Below are 22,391 nucleotides of genomic sequence, written 5' to 3' on the forward strand. Positions count from 1 at the left end.
GATAGTTTCAATATCTTGGAAACATAAGAATAAGAGTGAACGCAGTTCCTTGAAGTAAGAAATAGGCCAGGCACTCTTTTGTTGTTGTTGTTGTTGTTGAAAAGCTTAAACCAAATGGGTCTGTCTCACAGGGCCAGACCTATATAGGGAGTTGAGTTGTCGGGGTAAAGTTTGTGGCATCAAACGCAGTGGGTGGGTTGGCTCAATACCGATAAATATAGTGTAAGAGATCATGTGCTTCCTTTTAGAGAAGGAATGAATATCATTTTTTTTTTTTAATCAATTGGGCAAGCCAAGGTAGGAAAGAGAAAGCTAGGTTGATGGAGTGTGCGGTTGATGGAGTGTAAGTAGGGAAGCAACTTGAATTTTGTTGTTGTTGTTCTAGTTTTTTTTTTTTTTAAATTCACTCTACATCCCTATCACTGTTGCCCCTTCCAGTCCCTACCTCCCCACAATCCCTCTTCCCATTACTTCCCCCCCTTCTGAGAGGGCGGAGGGCCCCCTGAAGATCCCTGTACCCAAGTCTCTGCAGAGCTAGGCTCATCCTCTCCCAATGAGGCCAAATGAAGCAGCCTAGCTAGGGGAATGGATACTATAGACAGGCAACAGCTTTAGGGACAGCCCCTGTTCCAGTTGTTGGGGGACACATGTAACAATGGAGCTGCACATCTGCTATGTATATACGGATGGCGGTAGGGGGTGGGTGTAGGGCCAGGAATTGGTCTTCCATAAGAGTCCCCGAGCTCTGGCCAGTGTTCAGCTGTGGGTCTCTGCATCTATTTTAGTTTGCTGAGTGGAGCCTCTCAGAGGACAGTTACACTAGGCTCTGTCTACAAGTAATAACAGAGTATCATTAATAGTGTCAGGGATTGGTGCTTTGCCATGGAATAGGTCTCTAGCTGGGCTGGTTATTGCTTGGCCATTCCATCAGTCTCAGATCCATCTTTGCCCCTACATTTCTTATAGACAGGATAAATTTTGGGTTGAAGGTTTTATGGGTGGGTTATTGTCCCTATCTCTCCACTGGGGTTTCAGCCTGGCTATAGGAAATGGCCTCCTCAGGTTCCATATCCCCAGATCCCTTTGAGCTGCAGATTTCCATGCATTCTCCTGGCCCTCTGGCCCTCTCTCTTATCTCTCCTCACACCTGATTCTCAACACCTCCCCATTTTCCTCCCCATTCCCTCTCCTGCCCAGTTCCCTCCCTCCATCTGCCTCCTGTGACTATTTTATTCCCTCTTCTAAGTTGCATTCAAGCATCCATGCTTGGGCCTTCCTTCTTCTTTAGCTTCTTTGGGTCTGTGGATTAGAGCATGGATAGCCTGTACTTTATGGCTAATGTCTGCTTATTAGTGAGTGCATACAATGCATGTCCTTTTGGATCTGGCTTCACTCAAGATGATATCTTCAAGGTCCATCCATTTGCCTGCAAAATTCATGTTTTTGTTTTTTTAACGTTGAATAGTAGTATTCCATTGTGTAGATGTACCACATTTTCTTTACTATTATTCAATTGAGGAATATCTAGGTTGTTTTCAGTTTCGAATAAAGCTGCTATAAATATTTTGAGCAAGTGTTCCTTTGGTATAGTGGGGCATCTTTTGGGTATATGCCCAGGAGTGGTATAGCTGGGTCTCGAGGTAGAACTTTTTCCAGTTTTCTGATAAACTGCCAACTTGATTTCCAAAGTGGTTGTACCAGTTTGCACTCCCACTAGCAATGGTGGAGATTTCCCTTGATCCACTTCTTCACCAGGGTGTGTTGTCCCTTGAATTTAATCTTAGCCAGGCTATTCTGATGGGTGTAAGATGGAACCTCAGGGTCATTTTGATTTGCATTTCCCAGTTGAGTATGGACTTTGATCATTGCTTTAAAGTGCTTCTTGGCCATTTGAGATTCCTCTGTTGAGAATTCTCTGTTTAGCTCTGTATCTTATTTTTTTAAAATTGGGTTGTTTGGATTGTTGGTGTCTAATTTCTTGAGTTTTTTTAAAAAACTTATTTATTTTATTTCTATAAGTATACTGGAGCTGCCTTCAGACATACTAGTAAAAGGCTTCAAATCCCATTTACTGATGGTTGTGAGCCACCATGTGGTTGCTGGGAATTAAACTCAGGACCTCTGGAAAAAGTTGGTGCTCTTAACCACTGAGCCATCTCTCCAGCCCTGAGTTTATTTACACACACACACACACACACACACACTGAATATTAACTCTCTCTCTGTTGGATGTAAGGTTGGTAAAGATCCTTTTCCAATCTGTAGGCTGCCATTTTGTCCTATTGACAATGTTCTTTGCCTTACAGAAGCTTTTCAGTTTCATGAGGTCCCATTTATTAGTTGTTGAACTTAGAGCCTGAGCCATTAGTGTTCTGTTTAGGAAGTTGTTTCCTATACCCACTTTCTGTTTTATTTGATTTACTATATCCAGTTTTATGTTGATGCCTTTGATCCACTTGGTTAAGTTTTATGCAGGGTGATAGATATGGGTCTATTTGCATTCTTCTACCTACAGTCATCTAGTTAGACCAGCACCATTTGTTGAAGATGCTTTCTTTTTTCCATTATATCATATTTTCCTTCTTCAAAAACCACCTGTCCATAGGTGTGTGGGTTTATTTCAGGGTCTTCACTTCTATTCCATTGGTCAACCTGTCTGACTCTGTACCAATGCCATACAGTTTTCATTACTATTGCTGTGTAGTACAGCTGAGATCAGGGATGGTGATACCTCTGGAAGTTCTTGTATTGTTCAGGATTGTTTTTGCTATCCTGGGTTTTTTGTTTTTCCATATGAAATTGAGAATTGTTCTTTCAAGGTCTGTAAAGAGTTGTGTTAGAATTTTGGTGGTATTGCATTGACTCTGTAGATTGATTTATGTTAATCCTACTGGTCCATGAGCATGGGAGATCTTTCCATCTCTGATGTCTTCCTCAATTTCTTTCTTCAGAGACTTGAAGTTCTTGACATACAGGTCTTTCACTTGCTTGGTTAGAGTTAAGCCAAGATATTTTATATTATTCGTGGCTATTGTAAAGGGTCTTGTTTCCCCAATTTCTTTCTCATCCTGTTTATCATTTGTATAAAAGAGAACTACTGATTTCCTTGAGTTAATTTTGTATCCAGCCACTTAGCTCAACATGCTTATCAGCTGTAGGAGTTCTCTGGTAGAATTTATTTTGGGTCACTTAAGTATACTAGCATGTCATCTGCAAATAGTGATACTTTGACTTCTTCCTTTCCATTTTCTATTCCCATGATCTCCTTTAGATGTCTTATTGCTCTGGCTAGAACTTCAAGTACGATATTGAATAGATTGGGAGAGAGTGGGCAGTCTTGTCCCTGATTTTAGTGGAATTGTTTTTGTTTTTACAAATAGGGACAACAAGGTAGTAGTGGAAAGATAGGCGGAAGTGAGAAGAAATATGAAGAGACCAGCTCAGAAGTCACTGGAAGTACCCTGACACACAGATAACAGAACTAAGATTGCTATGGAAGAGAAGAGATGCTACCTCCTCCTGGATGCTCTCTCTGGATCCAACACAGCAGTAGTTTCCATTCTTTGGCTTCCAAAGTAGAATTAACATCATGACACAGGCACAGTAAATCAGTAGTCAAGTTTTATTTCTGCCCCTAAGAAGGCAGAATTGGAAAACTTCCTCCAGAGTAGAGAGCACTCTGTTAATCTATATAGCAGCCTCAAGGGGCTGCCTCTTGTATTTGAACTAAGAAATCTTGGTCTTCATTTCCTCTTGTCTCAGCCACCCCTGGTATGGTATGTGCTGGTATGGTCTTCTAATAGGTAAAGGCTTTCTTTGAATTTGTTCTTTCCCAGAGTTCATTCTGTTAGTTGTATCAGATGTTAGAATATATGCAAAGATGCAACTACGCAAAGTTGAGAACTTTACCAGGAGGAAGGGCAACAGTGCCTTGCACATGCTCCTCAGGGTTCCTTCAGGGGAGACAGGAGCTGAAGGAGACTTTGTTCTCCCTCTAATCAGGTCAGCTTGGGTATCTTATACTCCTTGGCAAGCTCTCTTATTTATGAAGTGGTGGTTTTGTTTTGTTGTTTCTGTTTTGTTTTGTTTTGTTTTTTCTCTGAGATCGGGTTTCTCTGTGTAGCCCTGGCTGTCCTGGAACTCACTCTGTAGACCAGGCTGGCCTCGAACTCAGAAATCCGCCTGCCCTCTGCCTCCCAAGTGCTGGGATTAGTTGGTGATAGTTTGGATGCATATAAAAAGTGCAAAGGGGGAGAGAGGCTCATGGTTTTCTTCGAGCTGTCACATACAATCAGATACTTTCACACACTACCACCACCTCCACCACCAGCACCTTCACAGGTTTTTATTTGTTTATTTTTTCTTAAAGTTTTTTAAAGATTTATTTTATGTATGTGAGTGCTCTGTTTGTTTTTACCACTGCATGCCAGAAGAGGGCATCAGATTCCATCATCCATGGTTGTGAACCACCATGTGGTTGCTGGGAATTGGATCTCTGGAAAAGCAGTCAGTGCTCTTAACAGCTGAGCCATCTCTCCAGCCCCACAGTTTTTTAAAAGATGAGAGGAAGTTATCTCAGGTGAGGTACCAGAAGCTTCCATCAGTGGGTTTTGGCTTTGTTTTGTTTGTTTGTTTTTATTCACAGTATAACAGTGTTAGTTATGGTAAAACCCTACCTTTCTGTCTGGACCTTTTAGGCAAGAAAGAGAATTGATTGTGCCTTATCTGGTGTTGTTTTTATAATTGCACGGAGGTAGAACAATTCTGAGTCACCTACCTTCTCTTCCTGGAGTTCATCTTGGCATAGTAACCCAAACCCACACCACTGTTAGGTACTGATCTGGGTTTGCCCTAAGATGCACCAAGTTGGCCCAGCATGTACCCAACCCTTCTGTTTTCCCATATTCTTTCAGTACATCTGCAGAATAGAGTTCTGTGATTCTGGCCCTTTCTTTTCTCTGAAAAGGAGAGATAGACAACAAGGCTTCAGAGGTTGCGATGGAAGGATAGATGGTAGCACCTTTCTAACTTGGGAGGTCAGCTTGTGTCATCTGTGTGCACTCTGCCAGCACTAATTATAAGGAATCAGCGTGGGCTGCTGATGTAAACCTGGGCGCAGGGAACTGGAGGTTGTGGGAGGATGAGAAGCCAAGCTTTAACCGCATCACAGAATGCAGAGCCTGCGAGCCACAGCTCCTACATCAGCTCATTGCAAGTCAAATTAAGGGAATAATACAAACCTAGTAGATATTTAATGAGAGATTATTTCTGGAGATTATAAGGATACAGAAATTGCAAATAAATCCCTGACCTTTTCTGAGCCTTGGCTCAGTGAATGGGCTGAATCACCTGCTCAAGGGGATTAAGGACAGCCGCATCCATCTGGCAGGCTACTTTCTCAGTCATTTGCAAACTCTGCTCCATGGTGATAGTGTTCCAGACCTTTTAGTGGGAATTCACTTTGCAGACTAGATCTTAATTACTAAGATTATGAACCCTGTTGGGCCAAAGTCGGAACTAATGTTCTGCTTATATATACAGCGGAGTCCCTGTCAGATCAGTGACACTTAGGCCAAGTTAAATAATATGCAGTTGTTAATTATTAGTAACTCAGTCATGTCAGTAGGAAATTCAAGTTGATGAGAGTAGAAGTCAAACTGCATGTGCATGTGTTGATGTGTATGTGTGTGTATGTGCACGCGCATGCATGCACATACATGTGTATAAGGGAAAGAGACAGAGGACAAAGGACAGATGGAAAAGTTCAGGATGTGGCAGTGTCTCAGTTCTGGTTTACAGATTCCGAACATCAGTGCTAAACTGTATTTTACGAGTTTTCGGGAATCTTGTTTGATGTGGGTTCCATTTCTTAACATAATTTTATCTGTTTACAAAACTAGGTAATCAACTCAATGTACAAGTCTAATAAACTAGGCTTAGCAGAGTTATCCCGAACTCCTGTTTGGCTCTGCAGCATATAAATGCTGTGTAGATTTGACAGTTAAGATACACTGATAAATAGAACATTTTGTGTGTGTGTGTGTGTGTGTGTGTGTGTGTGTGTATGTGTGTGTGTGAACTGTAAGGCTTTTTAGTTTAACATCAGTATGAAGGGTGTTTGCTTACTTTTAACAAATTAGAGAACTTGTACCAGCATAGAGAGAACCAATCTGAATATTCAGTGGGGTCTTTGCCATTAAAAAAAATTACAGTTAATATAAATCGGTAGAATTTATTTACCTTTCAGCTATCTGGAAAGTTCCTTTGCAGTTTTCCCTTCCATGTCCCACTTGCCTAGGAACTGCTCTTACTTCCTAGCTGACCTGGTAGGTCATCCAAGCACCGGGACATTCTCTCTCAGTTGCCAAGTTCTTTCCAATTTTCCCACACTTTTGTTGATGTTTCTGGGGTGAGGAAGTGGTCTTTGTCCCAGACGAAGTTCATCTGTGTTGGGAAGGAATCAGTGTTCACACGCCTGCTCTTAAACCATCCAAGTTCAGAGTCTGTCTCAACAGCTCCCAGAATTCAATGCACAACAGAGGGTCTTTTCCCCAGACTTCTGACCACCATGCCTGTAAAAGATACTCTGAAACACTTCTCTAAAAACAAAGTGAAGGGTTCCATAGACTCCAGCGTGACAGTCATAAATATTTTGGAAAGTTTCTTAAGCACAAGAAGATAGTTCCCTGACTGACGCATAACTTTCCCAGTAGCTTCTGAGCACTTCATCGAAGATGGAGAATCATTCCCTGCCTGCGAAAGGATGCCCAGTGTCCTTAGTCAATCTGATGCAAAACAAAACCACTGCAGGAAAGCTCTGACCCCACCCAGATGGCTGTAAGGAAAAGAGACAATAACTGGTATCTGCAGAATGTCTCAGGTGCTCGACCTGACTCACCTCTGCAAGCTACGAGTCTCCTATCAGTGGATAACTAAAGCTTGGGGTGGAGTTTTATGGATGTCTGGCCTCTTTATTGCTACTTAGAAACTTGTTTACCCCTGGAAAAAATTGTTCCTGTGGGTTATCTCATTTCCCGAGTGGCAGTGGAAGGTACTGGAACAGATGGAGAACCCATTGACCCCACTGATGTGCTATGGAGAGAGGCTCTCCTGCTTCTGGGTCTGACTTAGGTCGCTTTGTTCTCAGCTGTTTCAATGTTCAAAGCTGGGTAACTTTTCTTTCCTTCATTTCCCCCTCATTTTCTGCTTTTTCTAATCACCAGAACAGAATTATTTTTTTAATTCAAAGTTATAGTTAAAGCAGTTTGGTGAACTGGCCCCTGGAGCAAGTCTCTACCTCTTAACTTGGCAACTTTGCTCATATGTAGCTTATCCAAGCCTCAGTTTTTTCATCTGTGATGTGGGGCTAATAATACTATCATTCAAGAGAATTTGCTGGCATTACAAGACATAATCTAGGTAAAGCACTTATCCATTGTTTTCAAAGCACTTTACATTTGCTTTATGTAGCTGACTACAAGCAGTTATTCCTGTGACTCCAACTGAAGGAGTCTGATACTCTGTACTGCCATTTCTTGTTAGAAACTTAGTGCCAAAGTTACTGTAAGAATGAAGATAACACATGCAGAACACTTAGCATGTATCTGGCCTAGGGTAGGCTTTTTGTCAGTATCACTATCTCTAAATCATCTGTATTTTGCACACATGTATGCTGTGACCACACCATGTAGTTTGCTTTCAGCGTGCTGATTTGCACACGCGTGGCCTGACCACACTTTTCTTGTTCTTTCAGCCGCACAATTGGACAGTATCGGCTTCAGCATAATAAGGAAATGCATCCATGCGGTGGAGACCAGAGGTAAAGTAGCCTACCAGACAGACAGATGGCATTGTTCTCATGGAAGGTCATGCGTCTGTGAGGCAGAGGCCCTGCTACCTGCTGCTTCTGATTTTAAGTAACTCATTAAGTCCCCTGGTGCCACTGTCCGTGTTTCTTCAGGTCATGTTGGTCTGAAGCAGGGGTTCTCCACCCGTTTCATGTCACCCATGTCTCTGGTTGATCACAAGAATGTCTTACATGTATACTGATAGAATTCCTAGGTTTATGGAAACCAGTTCTTGAAACCCAGTTATTATTAGAATAATTGAAAATATAGCCACAGCAGAGTGGTTAGATACGCTTCTGTGTTAACAACTTCATTCACAGCTGATAGTGGTAGCTCTCATAGCAGGTGTAGTCTGGGAAGCACAACATTGTAATTATCCTGTAACAGTGTAAGGAGTTATGAAAATATCTGTGATTTTTGACCATGCTGCAGGTATTGCTAATACCACTGTGGTTTAAGGAGGGAAAGAAACACAACAATGTTAGTAACAGTGAAAATAAAGGCTCTTTTCCCATCTAGTTTATAGACCCTGGAGATCTCTCCAGGGATCATCTTAGAGTCTGTGAACCCCAGTAAAGATCTCTGCTCTGCAGACCTGGACCTGAGAACCATCAAGGACAGAGAAGGAAGGGGTTAGCTGCCTCCTCCACACTGAGGTTTCCCACATCTATTGGAGCAGGCCACGAGATAGGGGAGGCTGGGTTACTATCACAAACCAGAATCTTTATTGCTGGCATTGTAGGGTTCTAAGTGCCCTGGATCTGTTGTGGCTTTGAGAAAAGCTACTATCTCTCCACTGAGATTGATCAAAACCAAGGGAATGAATCTATTTATTCTCCAGTGATCTAACTACTTGTACTTTTTATTTGTTTGAAAGAAATTCTGACTTTTAAAGCAGAATTATAACCTACTAGTGGTAAAACAGAAAGGGAAAGGGGTACACACACACAACCACACACACACACACACACACACACACACACACAGAGGCTGGTTGGGGGTAATAGAACATCTTGAGTTCCTGTGCCTATGTATCCTATAAGGCTTCTTCCAAAGGAGATACTTTATTGTATAGAAGCAGGTTTGTATATGTGTCTGTTTGTTTAGTGTTGTTTCCTTGATTTCCTTCATCAAAAAATGAAGACAGGTTCTCAACAACTGGACATAAAATATACCCAGAAAGGGCCTAGTAGACATAATTGGAAGTTGATTGTGGAATACAAGAGTGTTGGTTGTGTTGAGCCAAAAGAATGTTTACACAGTGATGTGGTTAAAATGCAAAACCAGGAACCAATCAAATGCCTCAACCTTTGGCCAACTCAAGCGTGATTCACTTGTGCAATAAAATCTTGTGAATCACTAAAAGTAGAAAGGTTTTTATTTTTTCTTTATATGCATTAAGTGAAAAATACAGTTTAAGAACAAATAGCTATCCTGCCTGAGCCCATTCTGTGTGTCCCTAAGAGGACCACCTCTGCACAGGTCTCAGTGTGACAGTAGTGGCTTCTGCTCTCTTTTACTTTCTTCTTTTGATTTTCTGTTTGCCTTAGCTGTGATGCCTAAGTTTGTAAAGAGTAATTTTAAAGAGTTTAGGTTTGTTTTTCTTAAAAGAAAAGGATAAAAATCAGTGTATGAGTCTGCAACCCTGCTGTTCAGGAGGCTGAGATTAGAGAGCTGAGAGTTAAAGGCCAGCCTGGGCTACAGATTAAGGCACTGTCTCGAAAGGACTTAAAAGGAAAGGAGAAGAGAACACAGAGAATAGTTAGCACAGGCAAAGCCAGAGCACATTTGGACAAGCCAGTATACTTGCTTAAGGTGGGCTGTGTGTTAGTCCATTTTCGCAGCCCAAACCAAGAGGGAAAGCTAGTCACCTAAAACTCTTCTCAGGGTCTATGTTCACCTTAAACCAGTAGCTTGTAAACCCGTAGGCCATAAAAAGTCTGAATATGATGTACACCTAAGAACTGGAAGGTGCTCAGAGAAGTGATAGGAACTAACTCTCACAATAAGAAGTTCATAGGGAGCTGGGTGGTGGTGGCACATGCCTTTAATCCCAGCACTTGGGAGGCAGAGGCAGGCAGATTTCTGAGTTCGAGGCCAGCCTGGTCTACAAAGTGAGTTCCAGGACAGCCAGGGCTATACAGAGAAACCCTGTCTTGAAAAACCAAAAAAAAAAAAAAAAAAAAAAAAAGTCTACAGGGGACTTGGAGAGGAAGCTTAGCAGTTCCTAAGAGGTATGAGATGCAATGGACTTGGACCAACATGAAGAAAACCATTTTCAATCACTTGGTCTAAATTGTTCCTTGTTGGAGTTGAGCATGAGGTCTTGGGTTTGGTCTCCTAAACCCAAGTCCAAACGCTGGGCATGGTGACACACACTCGTGATCTCAGTACTGGAGAAGCAGAAACATGATCTGTGGGCTCACTGGCCATCCAGTGAAACCATATTGATGAACCCTAGACCAAGGAGAGACCCCGTGTCAAAGGAGGTAGATGGCATTCTGACGAAGAGAGGTTGTCCTCTAGCCACCACATGCATGTACACACATGTTGGCCCACATGTGTGAACAGGCATAGATCACATACATTCACACATCACATACATGCATCTGGATTGCCTCCTTTTGTAAGAGGCACAGTGACGCTCTAATCCACGCTTTTCAGTAAATGGAAGTTCTGTAGTTTGACTTCTGTCTTTGTGTAAGTAGTTCACAGTAAACACCTTTGCTCTAACTGTGATGGATTTTCTGATTTCTCAATCTTAACAAACATTCCCTAAGATGGAAAACGTCCTTACCCTTCAGTATTTTTTATTCGGTGTGTAAAAATAGATGGAAAGTGATTTATCTTCTCCTATGATTGATTTTTTTTTTAAGTCAAGCCACTTTGGATTTTTGAATGTAAGAATTGGTTAAATACTACATCTTTAAAATAATGTATTTTGCATCTTTAAAAATCTTCATCTGCTGCTTTTGGCAAGAGAGGAGGGAAGTTTCTTTCCTGCCAGCGACCCGGCTAAGGCAAGGGCTGGAGTGTGGGGCACATCTGTGAATCCCTGGGCAGCAGTGCCAAATCCCACTCGTTTGCTAAGAGCTGAGATGAGTGGCAGGGAACTTTAATTACAGCAGCTTTTCAGAGGAGAGAGAAAATGAAGGAAAAACAGAAGAGCATTTGGCCTGGTGGGCCTGCTCGTGTTCTCGATGCTCATCTAATTAAACCATCCTCTTTCCTCTTCCCAGGGATCAATGAGCAGGGGCTCTACCGAATCGTGGGGGTCAACTCCAGGGTGCAGAAGTTGCTGAGCGTCCTGATGGGTGAGTTCAGCAGTGGCTTTGTCAGGCATGTCCCTTGGGTAGCTTCCTCTGCGACTTCCTGGTTTCTAGGTGGTCTCTGGGTTAGGGATTAAGGTATGGGAATGCCCAGCAACCTGCCCTGCTAGCTAGTTGTGGCTATAGGCAGGAACAGGAGAAGCTCGGAGTGGGCCTTTGTAAGATTGAAATGAAATGGCGGGACCAAGCATCTCACAGTCTTCAGACTCAGCACTCCAGTCCAAGGGCAGCTTGCCCATTCAAATCACAGCCACGCCCTGCTCTGTTGTTAGTAGCTCATGACTCTGTCCTCTTCTGAGGCAGGTATTCAGTAGGACATACCTCATGCCCCCAAAAGGGCGTCTTTCTAGCCTGTGAGGGCCTCAGGGTCTCACATTCCTGATACCGAGAGTCTCGTGTAACCTTCAGATAAAATGTATATATGCAGATCAAACTCAAGATCCCTCTTGCTTCTGGATCAGGAGAGCCTCCTCTGCCCCCCGGCTGATGTATAAATAGAAAGCCACTGCCTCCAAATGTGCAGTGTTTAAATCAAAATCCATGAGCCAAAGTTGCCTAGGCTGCAGCTATCCTGTATTTTTAGCCATGCAGCCAGCTTCAGTGAGTCACAGGGATCTAAATGGCAAACAGATCAGGTTTCATAGATCAGTGGCTGTTGTCCATGTCCACAAGAGCCGTAGCCTGGTACTTGGGAAGATTAACTCTCAGTCCTGCTCTAACGTGGCGCTTCAGGCGAGGGCCTTTCTCCTGTGTTTGTCACTTCTTTGTCACTCCAGTTTCTGAAAATAGCTTTTGTATGTGCAGAAGTCTATTCCTTTATATGGGCCAGAATGTGCTACTCACTCTGCAGTCAGGACTCCTTGGTGTCATGAGTTACACTCAGAGCCGCTGTTGGGAAGCACGGTGCACGGGAGGCTCAATCTACACTCACTTCCCGCTCCTCAGTTCCAGTGCGGGATGCAGTTTTATTATTTTTAAATTTTTGAAATAATTGTGAGAGACAAGTGCATTGTAAGAAACAATGTGGATGGATCTTTTGTACCCTTTACTCAGATTCCTCCAATTATTGCTTCTTACCAGGGTGTGTTTCAGTACCACAAGAAGATACTGGTATTGATACAGCCCAAATGAGAGAGTTTCAACTCTCATAATGGCCTTGGGTTCCTTTTTATGTCTACTCCCTGCCTTACCTCCTCATACACAATCCCTAACCCTGGTGACCAGGAGTTTATTCTTTTTTTTCTTTTAATTTTGTCACTTTGAAATCATTTGTTATATAAATGGAATAATAGATTGTGTAAGATTTGAGTGTTGACTATCTTTTTTTAGTGCACTTAATTATTTCTAGATTTGATTAACTTGTATGTATCATTGCTCATTAATTTCTTTTTAACTGCTAAGAAGTATTCTATTGTATGGGCATACCACAGTTTAGCCATTCACCAGCTACAGGATTTTGTGTTATTTCCATTTTCAGGCTCTAGATATTTAGAGAGAATTTTTATGTGAGCATATTTTTATTCTCATAGAATAAGTACCCAAGGGTCTTTTGTTGGGGCACATGTTAATGTGACTTAATTTTGAGAAATTTTAACATAAGAAAGAAGTAAGAACTTAGCAGATATTAGCCTTCAGTCTTTCATTTCTGCTTAGGATCTGGAATGGATTGCTAGATGATAGTGATATTAAATTTTAGAAAGAACTCTCTCGCCATTCTGCAGAATCCTGGTAGGGGTGAGATATGCATGCACCTTAAAGCTGTTATCCTAATGTGTTGTTAGCACTTAATATGACCTGAATCTGGGGCTGGAATAGCGAAGGAGAAATAAGAAGTCAGATTGAGCAAGTATGAGCAGTAGCATGGGCAGAGGCAGGCTGCAGGTTAAAGGCAGAGGCTGTTGATGCTGTGGGCCTTTTCTTTAATATCTGAGAGAGCAGCTTGAGGCTGGAAGAGGACAGTTACTTCTGAGAGGCTAAGGTGACCTCTTCTGCTGAGAAACCCAAGCACTGTGCTAAAAAGCTTAGGAGCCTTTTTTTCTTCACAAGGGAAATAATGCAGTCTTAAAAGTTCTAAGTGGTAGAGAGAGTCAGGAATAGGATTTAGACTCGTTCACACAGTAAAAGGCACTTGCTTATGTGGCTGGTTCATCCTAAGAAACAGCTGCATGCAGGGTCTAGAGACTCTGCCATCCTTACTCTGAGCCCTTTCCCTTCCCTGCTTCCTTCTAGTTTCTCATCATCTGTGTCCTTTGCTGTCCTCAGCTTTGGCTTTGTTCTCTCTGGGAGTGTCCCAGATAGATCCAGTCTCTGCAGTCTTTGGAGCTTGCATCACTCAGAAGAGTGTCTTTTGGGTGACAGTTTTGGCAGTAGGCCACAGGGAGGACTTTGATTGGCCAGTGTGGGCCAGTCACATGATAAACTTTTCAATTTGGAGCCAATCACATTATCCTCAACAGATGGATGCGTATGGCCTGGAGCTCGTGCCTATGACTGGGCCTGGGAGTGGGGCTAAGTTTATGGATGGAGCAGGATTATTGATGAGAAAAGGGAGGAATACTTTCCCAAAGTAATGGATGTTGTGCTAAGGAAGTGTGCCCAGCACAGCAGTAGCAAGATTAGATTCAAGCATTAGGGGAGCAGAGTAACAGAATGTGGCACATGCATGTGGTCATGGGTGGGTCCTGGGAGATGGCAAAAGGTGAGGCAGAGAAAACCTCATCTAGGGCTAGACCAAAGAGCTGTGGCTTAGTAGCCAGTATTTTGTATAGAGAGAGCACCAAGATGAAGCTTCAAATAGAATTCAAAGATGACAATGTGAAGCTATTGAAAAGAAAGGCAGGAATGACTAAGTGTCTAAGTCAATCCACTTTGGACAAAGGAGATGTTCTGAAAGGCAGCGGTTCTAATAACTGTAGCCTCCCAAGAAGGAACTGCACTTGCTCTCTTCCTTAGTCACCCTAGATAGAGGGGAAAGTGGTCATGACTATCTGAAGAATGTCATGAAAGAGTAACAACTAGCGGCTGACAGTCACAAGGCCAGCTCCTCTGCCAGGAGGGCATTCCAGATAGACTGGAATATAAATGATCCTCTGGGGTAGAGCTGACTACAGTGTAAGGTCGAACCTAATGCCAAGAATTCGACCTGTGAGTCTCTCTATCAGTCAAGCGAATCTAGTACTCTTGCAGTTGTCAGGCCAGTGCACTAGGTCTGCCTCCCCTCCCTCTTCTGAGTATGTTATTATAGCATCCTTGTCAATTCTTGGTACCACTGCTGGTCTGGCCTAGCCAATGGTATAGAATATAATCTGCTGTAGACCACAAACCCTCCAGGGCGCAGAGTGAAGCGCATACTCACTCCCATCTGTTCTCACCCTTTTTGTACCGAGCTACATGCAGATTCAACATTGCTTTCACTTGTTCCAGTGCGCTCCTAACTGGATTTGTGTGCTCTGCTATTGTGTGCAAACATGGCATGGGATTAAACTCAGACACACTAACTTCAATCACTCGTTCATTTCTTGTATTCTTGCTTCACTGCAGACTGTAGGAGGGATGGGGGATGAGAGCCAATGTGTTGAGAATATATTTGTTTTACTGATCAGAGTTCCTTAAGAAAACTTATTAGAATTCCTCATAGCCTCTGCAGGGTCCCTTGCTCTCCATGCTGGTGTCCTGCCAGGAACCACCCTGTTTACTTCCTAGCAACAGAGGCTAATAGTCTTTGAGTAGTGAAAAAGACTCGGAAAGACTTTCAGACTTTCTGAAACAGAATAGAACAACTATCCCGGCTCCCCATACTATTAAGTGAAGATAAATGTTTGCAAATTTTTTTTCCAAACACCACATATACAAACATTCTCACATTCTCCCCTTACACACACCCCAGCTACATTCTTACTCCTTACATGTCTGTTTCTCTTCTTTCCATGTCTGTATATTTTTTAAATGAAGCTACATTGTGTCTGTGTGTGTCTGTGTGTATGTGCATGTGCACACATGTAGGTCCCAGGTATATGTATGTGTATAGGGAGGGAAGGGAACAACATGTGGGTTTGCGTTTTCTTCTGTTCTGTTTGTCCAGGTAGGAACTCAGGTTGTCAGGCTGAGAGGCAAGTACAATACACTGAGTCATCTTGCTGACCTCTATCCCCTTCTAATTATTTTAAGTAATTTCCCTTCTTTGTTTAAAAATTATGAGTAATCATTGGTGAAATTTCACAAAAACACAAAAATCATAAAGAAGAAAATAAGAGTCCCTTAGAGCAAAGACAGCCTTTATTGACTGCTTTATTGTATATGAAACCTTCGAATCATAGCCCCCTTAAACCATATATACTAGCATGTAGTAAGTGAATAAGCACTGTGTAATATGGCTACAACACAGGGCATGCATGCTCTAGGCTTTCTAACAGGCTCTATTCACATAACACTGCAGCATCTTTTCCCATGGTAAGTCCTCCTGTGGCATTGTTCTTGCAGGTATATTCCTTGTAGATGCACTAGTGCCCCTGAATCAGCCTCCTGCCCTCGTGTAGTTCAGATGGGAGTCCTGAGAGGCAAAGGAGTAGAGGACTGCGTGTGCTTTGGAAGTAGACACACTGCTGATTCTTTTCACTGTAGACAAATGGTTTCAATGGTTCGTTCTCCCGTCTCCTGCTCCATCTAATAGCCTGGCCCACATAGAAGCGGGAGCATGAGATGAGAAGATTCATGAACGTTGCTGAGTCAGAGCCTGCACATGCTAAGAAATGCTCGTAGGTCCCACGTCCTTGCAGTTTGACTTACAGTATTGAGTTGCTGGGTTAGGCTCTGTGTCCGCCTTCAGCCTCCCCACCCACTGTTGCCACGCTCACTGTCAGCAAGCGGAAACAGCCGTGCTCTGTGGTACTTGTTTTTATGTGAATGGTACATGTGGAAGATGTATTTCCCTCTTAGTTAGCCTTGCATTCTTTGGTTTTGGATTAAGTTGGATATTTTGGATATTTTGGATATTTTGGATGTCCATTGTTGCTGATAGAAGTAGGGTCTTTTCTTTTCTTTCTTTCTTTTTTTTTTTTTTTTTTTGCCTGATTTTATTCTTAGCATTATTTTTCTGTTTTAATTGTTTGATGTAAGTTTTACACTTGGAAGCTGTATTATCACTGTTTCCATCTAAGTTTTCACGTCCTAAGCTTTTGGTTTCCCTTTTTCTTTTTGTCCCATTTTAAATTTGTATAAAGCCAATCTCTCATTCCTTATTCTTGATGAGAATTATATGTTAAGAGACTCTCTCCTCATTCCAAGATGATAAAAACATTTTGCCTTTCTTAAAGCCCATCTGTGGCCTGGCATCACAGCTCAGCAAGTAAAGGGATTCACTGCCAAGTCTGGTGACCTGGAATTGATCCCCTGAGCATGCATGGTGGGAAGAAAGGATCAGCTCCCACAAGTTGTCTTCTGAACTCTATACATGTTCAACAACACATGCGTGCACACACATGCGTGCACACACACACACACACACACACACACTCTTCCCAAAAGAAATGAGTAAATTTATGAGTGAATGTAAACCATGTTTAAAGTCCTTTGGATTATATTCACACAAAGTGTAAACTCTCCTTTTCCTCAGAAATGTATACTGTTGACTGATACCTGCAGCAGGAGAAACCTTCCCACTCTCAACTACTTTAAAAATCACCTGTGAACACTTTTAGCAGTGACTGGGTCCTTGAGGGAGCTTTTAGAGGTGGATTTTCTAAAGAACAAATCCTGTTTCACTTTGTTGTTCTGTAAACCTGACATGAGTCCTTTCCTTGGGTTTTTTCTGTTCCTCTTATTCTTGGTGCCCTCAGAAAGTTATCAGGCTTGCCCCCGGAGTCCATGCCACTCACCTAGACTTTGGCTAACTCCTGTTGTATCCTTGTCATGAGCAGCATAGTTTGAATCTTCAGTGTCTCTAATGGCGCACTGGGCTTCCGTTTGCACTGCCAGCCGTCGCCTTTTCTATCTCATTCAGCCTCTCACTCCGGCAGCTCATTTCATGGTGCCCACCTTTTCTTTAACGAATTCTTTTTACATTACAGAATAAATACTTTCAGTGCTTGGCTCTCTGTATTCTATACCGACAGTCTTGCATGGGCTTCCACGGGGAGCGTAAGTCTCTTTGCTGCTGACTTCACTCTGAATAGATTCTCCTTGGTCTGCATCACTTCCCCAATCCTGTTTCAGAGTTGCTCTCTTCTGTGGCATTGAAGGGCTGTTGTACGCCATGCCAGCCAAATCCTAGTCAGTCATAAATCTTGTATCTTGTATGGCTCTGTAGTCCTGAATAATTCCTCCTGGCCCCACTCTGCTTAAGATCTTGGAAGAACTGGAGTATGTAACTGTGAACCCAAAGCCTGCGGTTCTTTTCTTGTTTCTTTGCTGATTCTTTGAAGACTACCTCCTGCCTCTTTTTTTGTGTTTGTTCTGTTTTGTTTTTGGGTCTCTCATGTAGCTAGGTTGATATCAGACACATGCATTTGTACACACATACACATACACATACACACACACACACACACACACACACACACACACAGAGAGAGAGAGAGAGAGGCAGGCAAACATTATGGGTATATAGTTTGCCAAGCTAAAGATGACCTTGAAGCCCTGATCCCTTGGCCTCCACGTCTGGAATGTTGGGATTAGAGGAATCACTACCACATCTGCTGACTTTCCCCTTCGGAATTCATTCCTCATGCTATAAAATTGTTCTTGCATCACTGCTGCCCAGCCCTACCTCAGTGTCTAGGTTCTCTTCTCAGGGCTGTGATAGGCCTGTGGAAAGCAGCCTCCCTTGCAGCTGTGCAGGGAAGGAGTGGGGCCTGACTTCCCTCCTAGGATGGCATGCTATGCTGGAGCCGGCACCTACCACGTGGTGTTCTCAAAGGCGTTCTCTGGGCCTTCTCTGAGCCCCAGCTCTGGCAACATTAACTAAAAGGCTTCTTTGCTGTGCTGTTGAAGCCTCATGTCCCTTTCTTCTGCGTGTCTTTATTAATGTTTAACTATGATAGCAAAGAAATGCAAGTTCAGCATTGCCGGTTTTCTCCTCCCATGCTGTCCAGGTCCCTCTAAGTTAGAATTACAGTGAGCACAAAGGAGGTGGTAAAGGGCACTGCTTTAAATCACCAGATCACAGGCACTATTCTTCCCCTCCTGTCTCCAGCCATGAATTAGCCTACCTTGTCCCTCTGGAACCTTGAAGATCTGCATTCCTTTCCTCTGCGTCCTCATTTCCCACACACTTTCACACATTGTCATATATAAAAGCAATCAAGGACTTCTTTATGAAGAGTACCACAAGGACCAGGCGATTCTTCATGATGCCTTCTGGGACCTGGAGCTTAAACCATAACGAGTGGAAACAACCCAGACCGAAGACTGTATCCAAGGAAAGTAGGGAACTGAGAGCCAGGCAGAGGGTGGTGTGCCATGATCCTGAGTTCCCAGAGAAGGGAGATCATAGATGGAGGCTTCCCTCCCCCTCCCCCTGCTCTGGCACCTGTCACCACCCTGCCTATAAGGGCACTGCAATAACCAGTAAGAACCCCAGACAGTCAGAGATTTCCGGTCCCAAAACACAGGTGGTTGTGGGTGTTTTGGATTCTTAGACGTGACATATAGGAAATTGCTAAGTTTTGTAAGTTTTGTGACTTTTATAGTCAGAAAAGAGAGTAACCAACTTTGCTTCTCAAGTTGGCAAATATTAAATCTAGCCTCAGGGGAATGACCTGTGGGGTAAATGAAGTCTGATACACAAGGAGGGTGTTATACAGGTAGCAACTGTTTTCCTCTAAGTTGTTATGGAGATGGAGACCATGACAAGCTCAGGAAGAGTTGATACTTTACAGTTTATAGCCAACAAAACAGGAGGCACGTCTAGCGTAAGGCTGGGTGGTATTTTGGAAGGGCAGATATGTCTATCAGTGCAACAGACACAAGATCCCAGAAACAGAATGAGTATATACTTGGATCTTGGATGAAGGAGTCTGAATAACTGAATGGAGAATGGAGTCTTTTAAGCAAGTACTGTGATACAATTTAGCATCCATATGAGGAAGAATGAAATGGGCTCTCTTCTGACTCCCTATGTGAAAAGTATCTTGAAATGTATCCTAAGAGCAGACACTGTAGACCCTCTGAATGGCAAGCACAGAAGTGCCTCTGTGACCTTGTTTTTAAAGAGCTTTCTTAACTAGAGCACACGAAAGAACTATTAGGAGACTGTGTTAAGTTGAGCTGCATTTAAATAAAATTTTCTGTATAAAAAAGGTATTTCTCATGGTGGACCTACTGGTACAGCCTCTAAACCCCAGCTATTTGGAAGGCTGAAGGAGGAAAATGACAAATTCAAGGCTAGCTTGGGCTACTTGGTATGACTTTGTTTTAAGATTAAAAAAATACAAGAAAGACAGGAGCTGTAACTCAGTGGTATACATTTGCCTGACATGCATGAGGGCTGAAAGTCAATCCATGGTACTGTAGAGGAAAAAAAAATTTTTTTTCAAAAAGCAAAGGTAAGTTACAGATCTGAAGAAACTATTTATACAAATGTATTTATCATCAGTGATTTGTAGCTATACTTACTTTAAAACTCTTGATTCTTAAGACAATATCCCAGTTTTTAAAATAGACAAAAAATATTGAGAAGAATGGTTGATTAAAGCAAATAAACAAAGAAAAAAAATACCACATGTGAAGATGGCTCACACCATTGTGTGTGTGAAAGGACAGTGACTTGTAGGACAGCTAAAGTTGAAGTGACTGACTGACCTGTCCTGTGATGAGAGGCATGAGGTGGCCCTTGCTCTTACATTCTGTTGGTGGGAATGCAAATGGCCCTGACATTTTTGGAAGGCAATTGACCATTTCATCTAAAGGAAAACATTCTCATTATTGGTCTGTTTTTGTAGCTTTTGACCTAACCTGCTTGTGGATACAGCATTTACCAAAGAGATAAAAATGTAGCCCGTAGAAAGCCTCTGTGCAAATGTTTGTAGTAGCTTTAGTCATAGCAGCTACAATTGGAAAGCTCCCAGATGTCCATCATCCAGAGAATGGATAAACAAATTATGGCACACCCAGAACTCTGAATACGACTCCATAATAAAAGGATTAAACTACCGTACTTGTAACAATGTGGCTGGATTTCAGAAGTGCGATGCTATGGGCAGCTGTTGCCAGGGGTGCCTGTGGTGGAAGAGGGCGGAGTGACAGAGTATCCTATCCAGAGTTCTGAGGTGTGGGAGCACCTGGCTCGTGGTGGGAGCTCCTTGAATGTTTACACCGTTCAGAAAGTGTGGGGCTGTACAGGTGCAGAGGAGTTAAGTGTGCCTCAGGGATAGTCACTCAACACTTACATTGCAGAAGAGGGCTCTGCATTTGTTCTCCCTGTCAAAAATGAGAATTAAAGCATTGACATAACCTACACAACAAGCAAACCAACAAACCTCTTTGACTGGTAAAGATCATAGTCAGAGTGCATGCTGTTTCAAGGGTGTGAGAATTACTCACACAGCCTTAAACCTCTGAGAGCAGCTTTAGTAGTATTTTCAGATACTTAAACCTCACAGATTTTTGATACAGAAAGTCCACTTTCAGGAATTATTTCTGCAAGGAAGCTCTGCAAAGAAACATCGAGTTTATGTCCGTGTCTATCAGTAGTAACAAGGGTACAGCTAAAATTTTCTTTACAAGAGGACATGAAGTCAAGAATGGTGCAGTGTATGAAACTCAAGAAGAATGAAGACCAAAGTGTGGACACTGTGCACCTTCTTAGAATTGGGAACAAAACACCCAGGGAAGGAGTTACAGAGACAAAGTTCGTAGCTGTGATGAAAGGATGGACCATTTAGAGACTGCTGTATCCAGGGATCCGTCCCATAATCAGCTTCTAAACGCTGACACCATTGCATACACTAGCAAGATTTTGCTGAAAGGACCCAAATATAGCTGTCTCTTGTGAGACGATGCCGGGGCCTAGCAAACACAGGAGTGGATGTTCACAGTCAGCTATCGGATGTATCACAGGGCTCCCAATGGAGAAGCTAGAGAAAGTACCCAAGGAGCTAAAGGGATCTGCAACCCTATTGTTGGAACAACATGATGTACTAACCAGAACCCCGGAGCTCTTGTCTCTAGCTGCATATGTATCGAAAGATGGCCTAGTCGGCCATCAATGGAAAGAGAGGCCCATTGGACTTGCAAACTTTATATGCCCCAATATAGGGGAATGCCAGGGCCAAAAGAATGGGAATGGGTGGGTAGGGAAGTGGGGGGCGCTATGGGGGACTTTTGGGATAGCATTGGAAATGTAATTGAGGAAAATATGTAATAAAAATATAAAAAAAATGTATGAAAATCATCAAAAAGTAAAAGGATATATTTTGTTTCTTCTTTTTGTAAATATAATTGATATGTCTACTGGAGTAAATATAATTTACTGTAAAAAAAAAAAAGAATGGTGCAGTGTATATGTAAAGTGAAGTAGTCAGAAGTCCATATATTTGTGTGTGGATGTGGGATAGTTTTTATAGGGAATTGTCACATGAAGGCTCTATGAAAATGGCTTGTGTTGTGTGCTTCCACTTCTGTTTTGTGATACTGAGGATCCAACCCAGGACCATTTGTTTTCTAAAGGAAACGTGTGTGTGTGTGTGTGTGTGTGTGTGTGTGTATACTAGAATATATGTGTACACTTTTTCAGTTTCTTCTCTTTTGTTGGTGTGTGTGCATGTGTGTGCCTGTCTTCAAGCTGTGAGTATCTGTGTGTGTGTGTATGAGTATATGCCTTGCATGTGTGTGGATAGACCAGAAGCTGGTGCTGGGTGTCTACCTCTATCACTTCACACCTTATTTTTGAGGCAGGGTTTCTCTACTGAGCTTGCAGCTCACAATAGACTGCCTGTTCAGCGAACTCTAAGGATCCTCTCATCCCTGCTTCCCCAGTAGACTATAGGTTCACACCTTCATGCCTAGCTTTATATGCAGGTGCTGGAGGTATGAACTCATTTCAAGCACCCTAACCATTAATCCACCTCCTAGTCCTTCATTGATTTTTTTTTTTTTTAAGTTAAGTGTATAAATGGACCTAGCCCAACTGGAAAATTTTTAACTGACACAATGGTACAGTGGGTCATTTTGGAAAAATATAAGCTTGGGTAGTGACTTTGAGCTTCTTTTACTTTTGGAG

The 22,391-nt window shown here is 42.6% G+C and overlaps 1 protein-coding gene across 5 annotated transcripts in view; it reads left to right on the forward strand.

Moving 5' to 3' along the window:
- Positions 1 to 22,391, forward strand: part of Arhgap26 (Rho GTPase activating protein 26) — a 386,814-nt gene that overhangs the window by 224,879 nt on the left and 139,544 nt on the right. For all 5 annotated transcript variants that reach the window (XM_021150730.3, XM_085833661.1, XM_021150728.3 and 2 more), the window contains exons 13-14: positions 7,754 to 7,819; positions 11,087 to 11,161. In XM_021150730.3, the coding sequence (XP_021006389.1) occupies positions 7,754 to 7,819; positions 11,087 to 11,161 (141 nt within the window). The remainder of the gene's footprint in view (positions 1 to 7,753; positions 7,820 to 11,086; positions 11,162 to 22,391) is intronic.

This window comes from Mus caroli, unplaced genomic scaffold (genome assembly GCF_978045245.1).
Source record: "Mus caroli unplaced genomic scaffold, Mus_caroli_1 scaffold_19, whole genome shotgun sequence".
In the NCBI taxonomy this organism is placed as follows: Eukaryota; Metazoa; Chordata; class Mammalia; order Rodentia; family Muridae; genus Mus; species Mus caroli.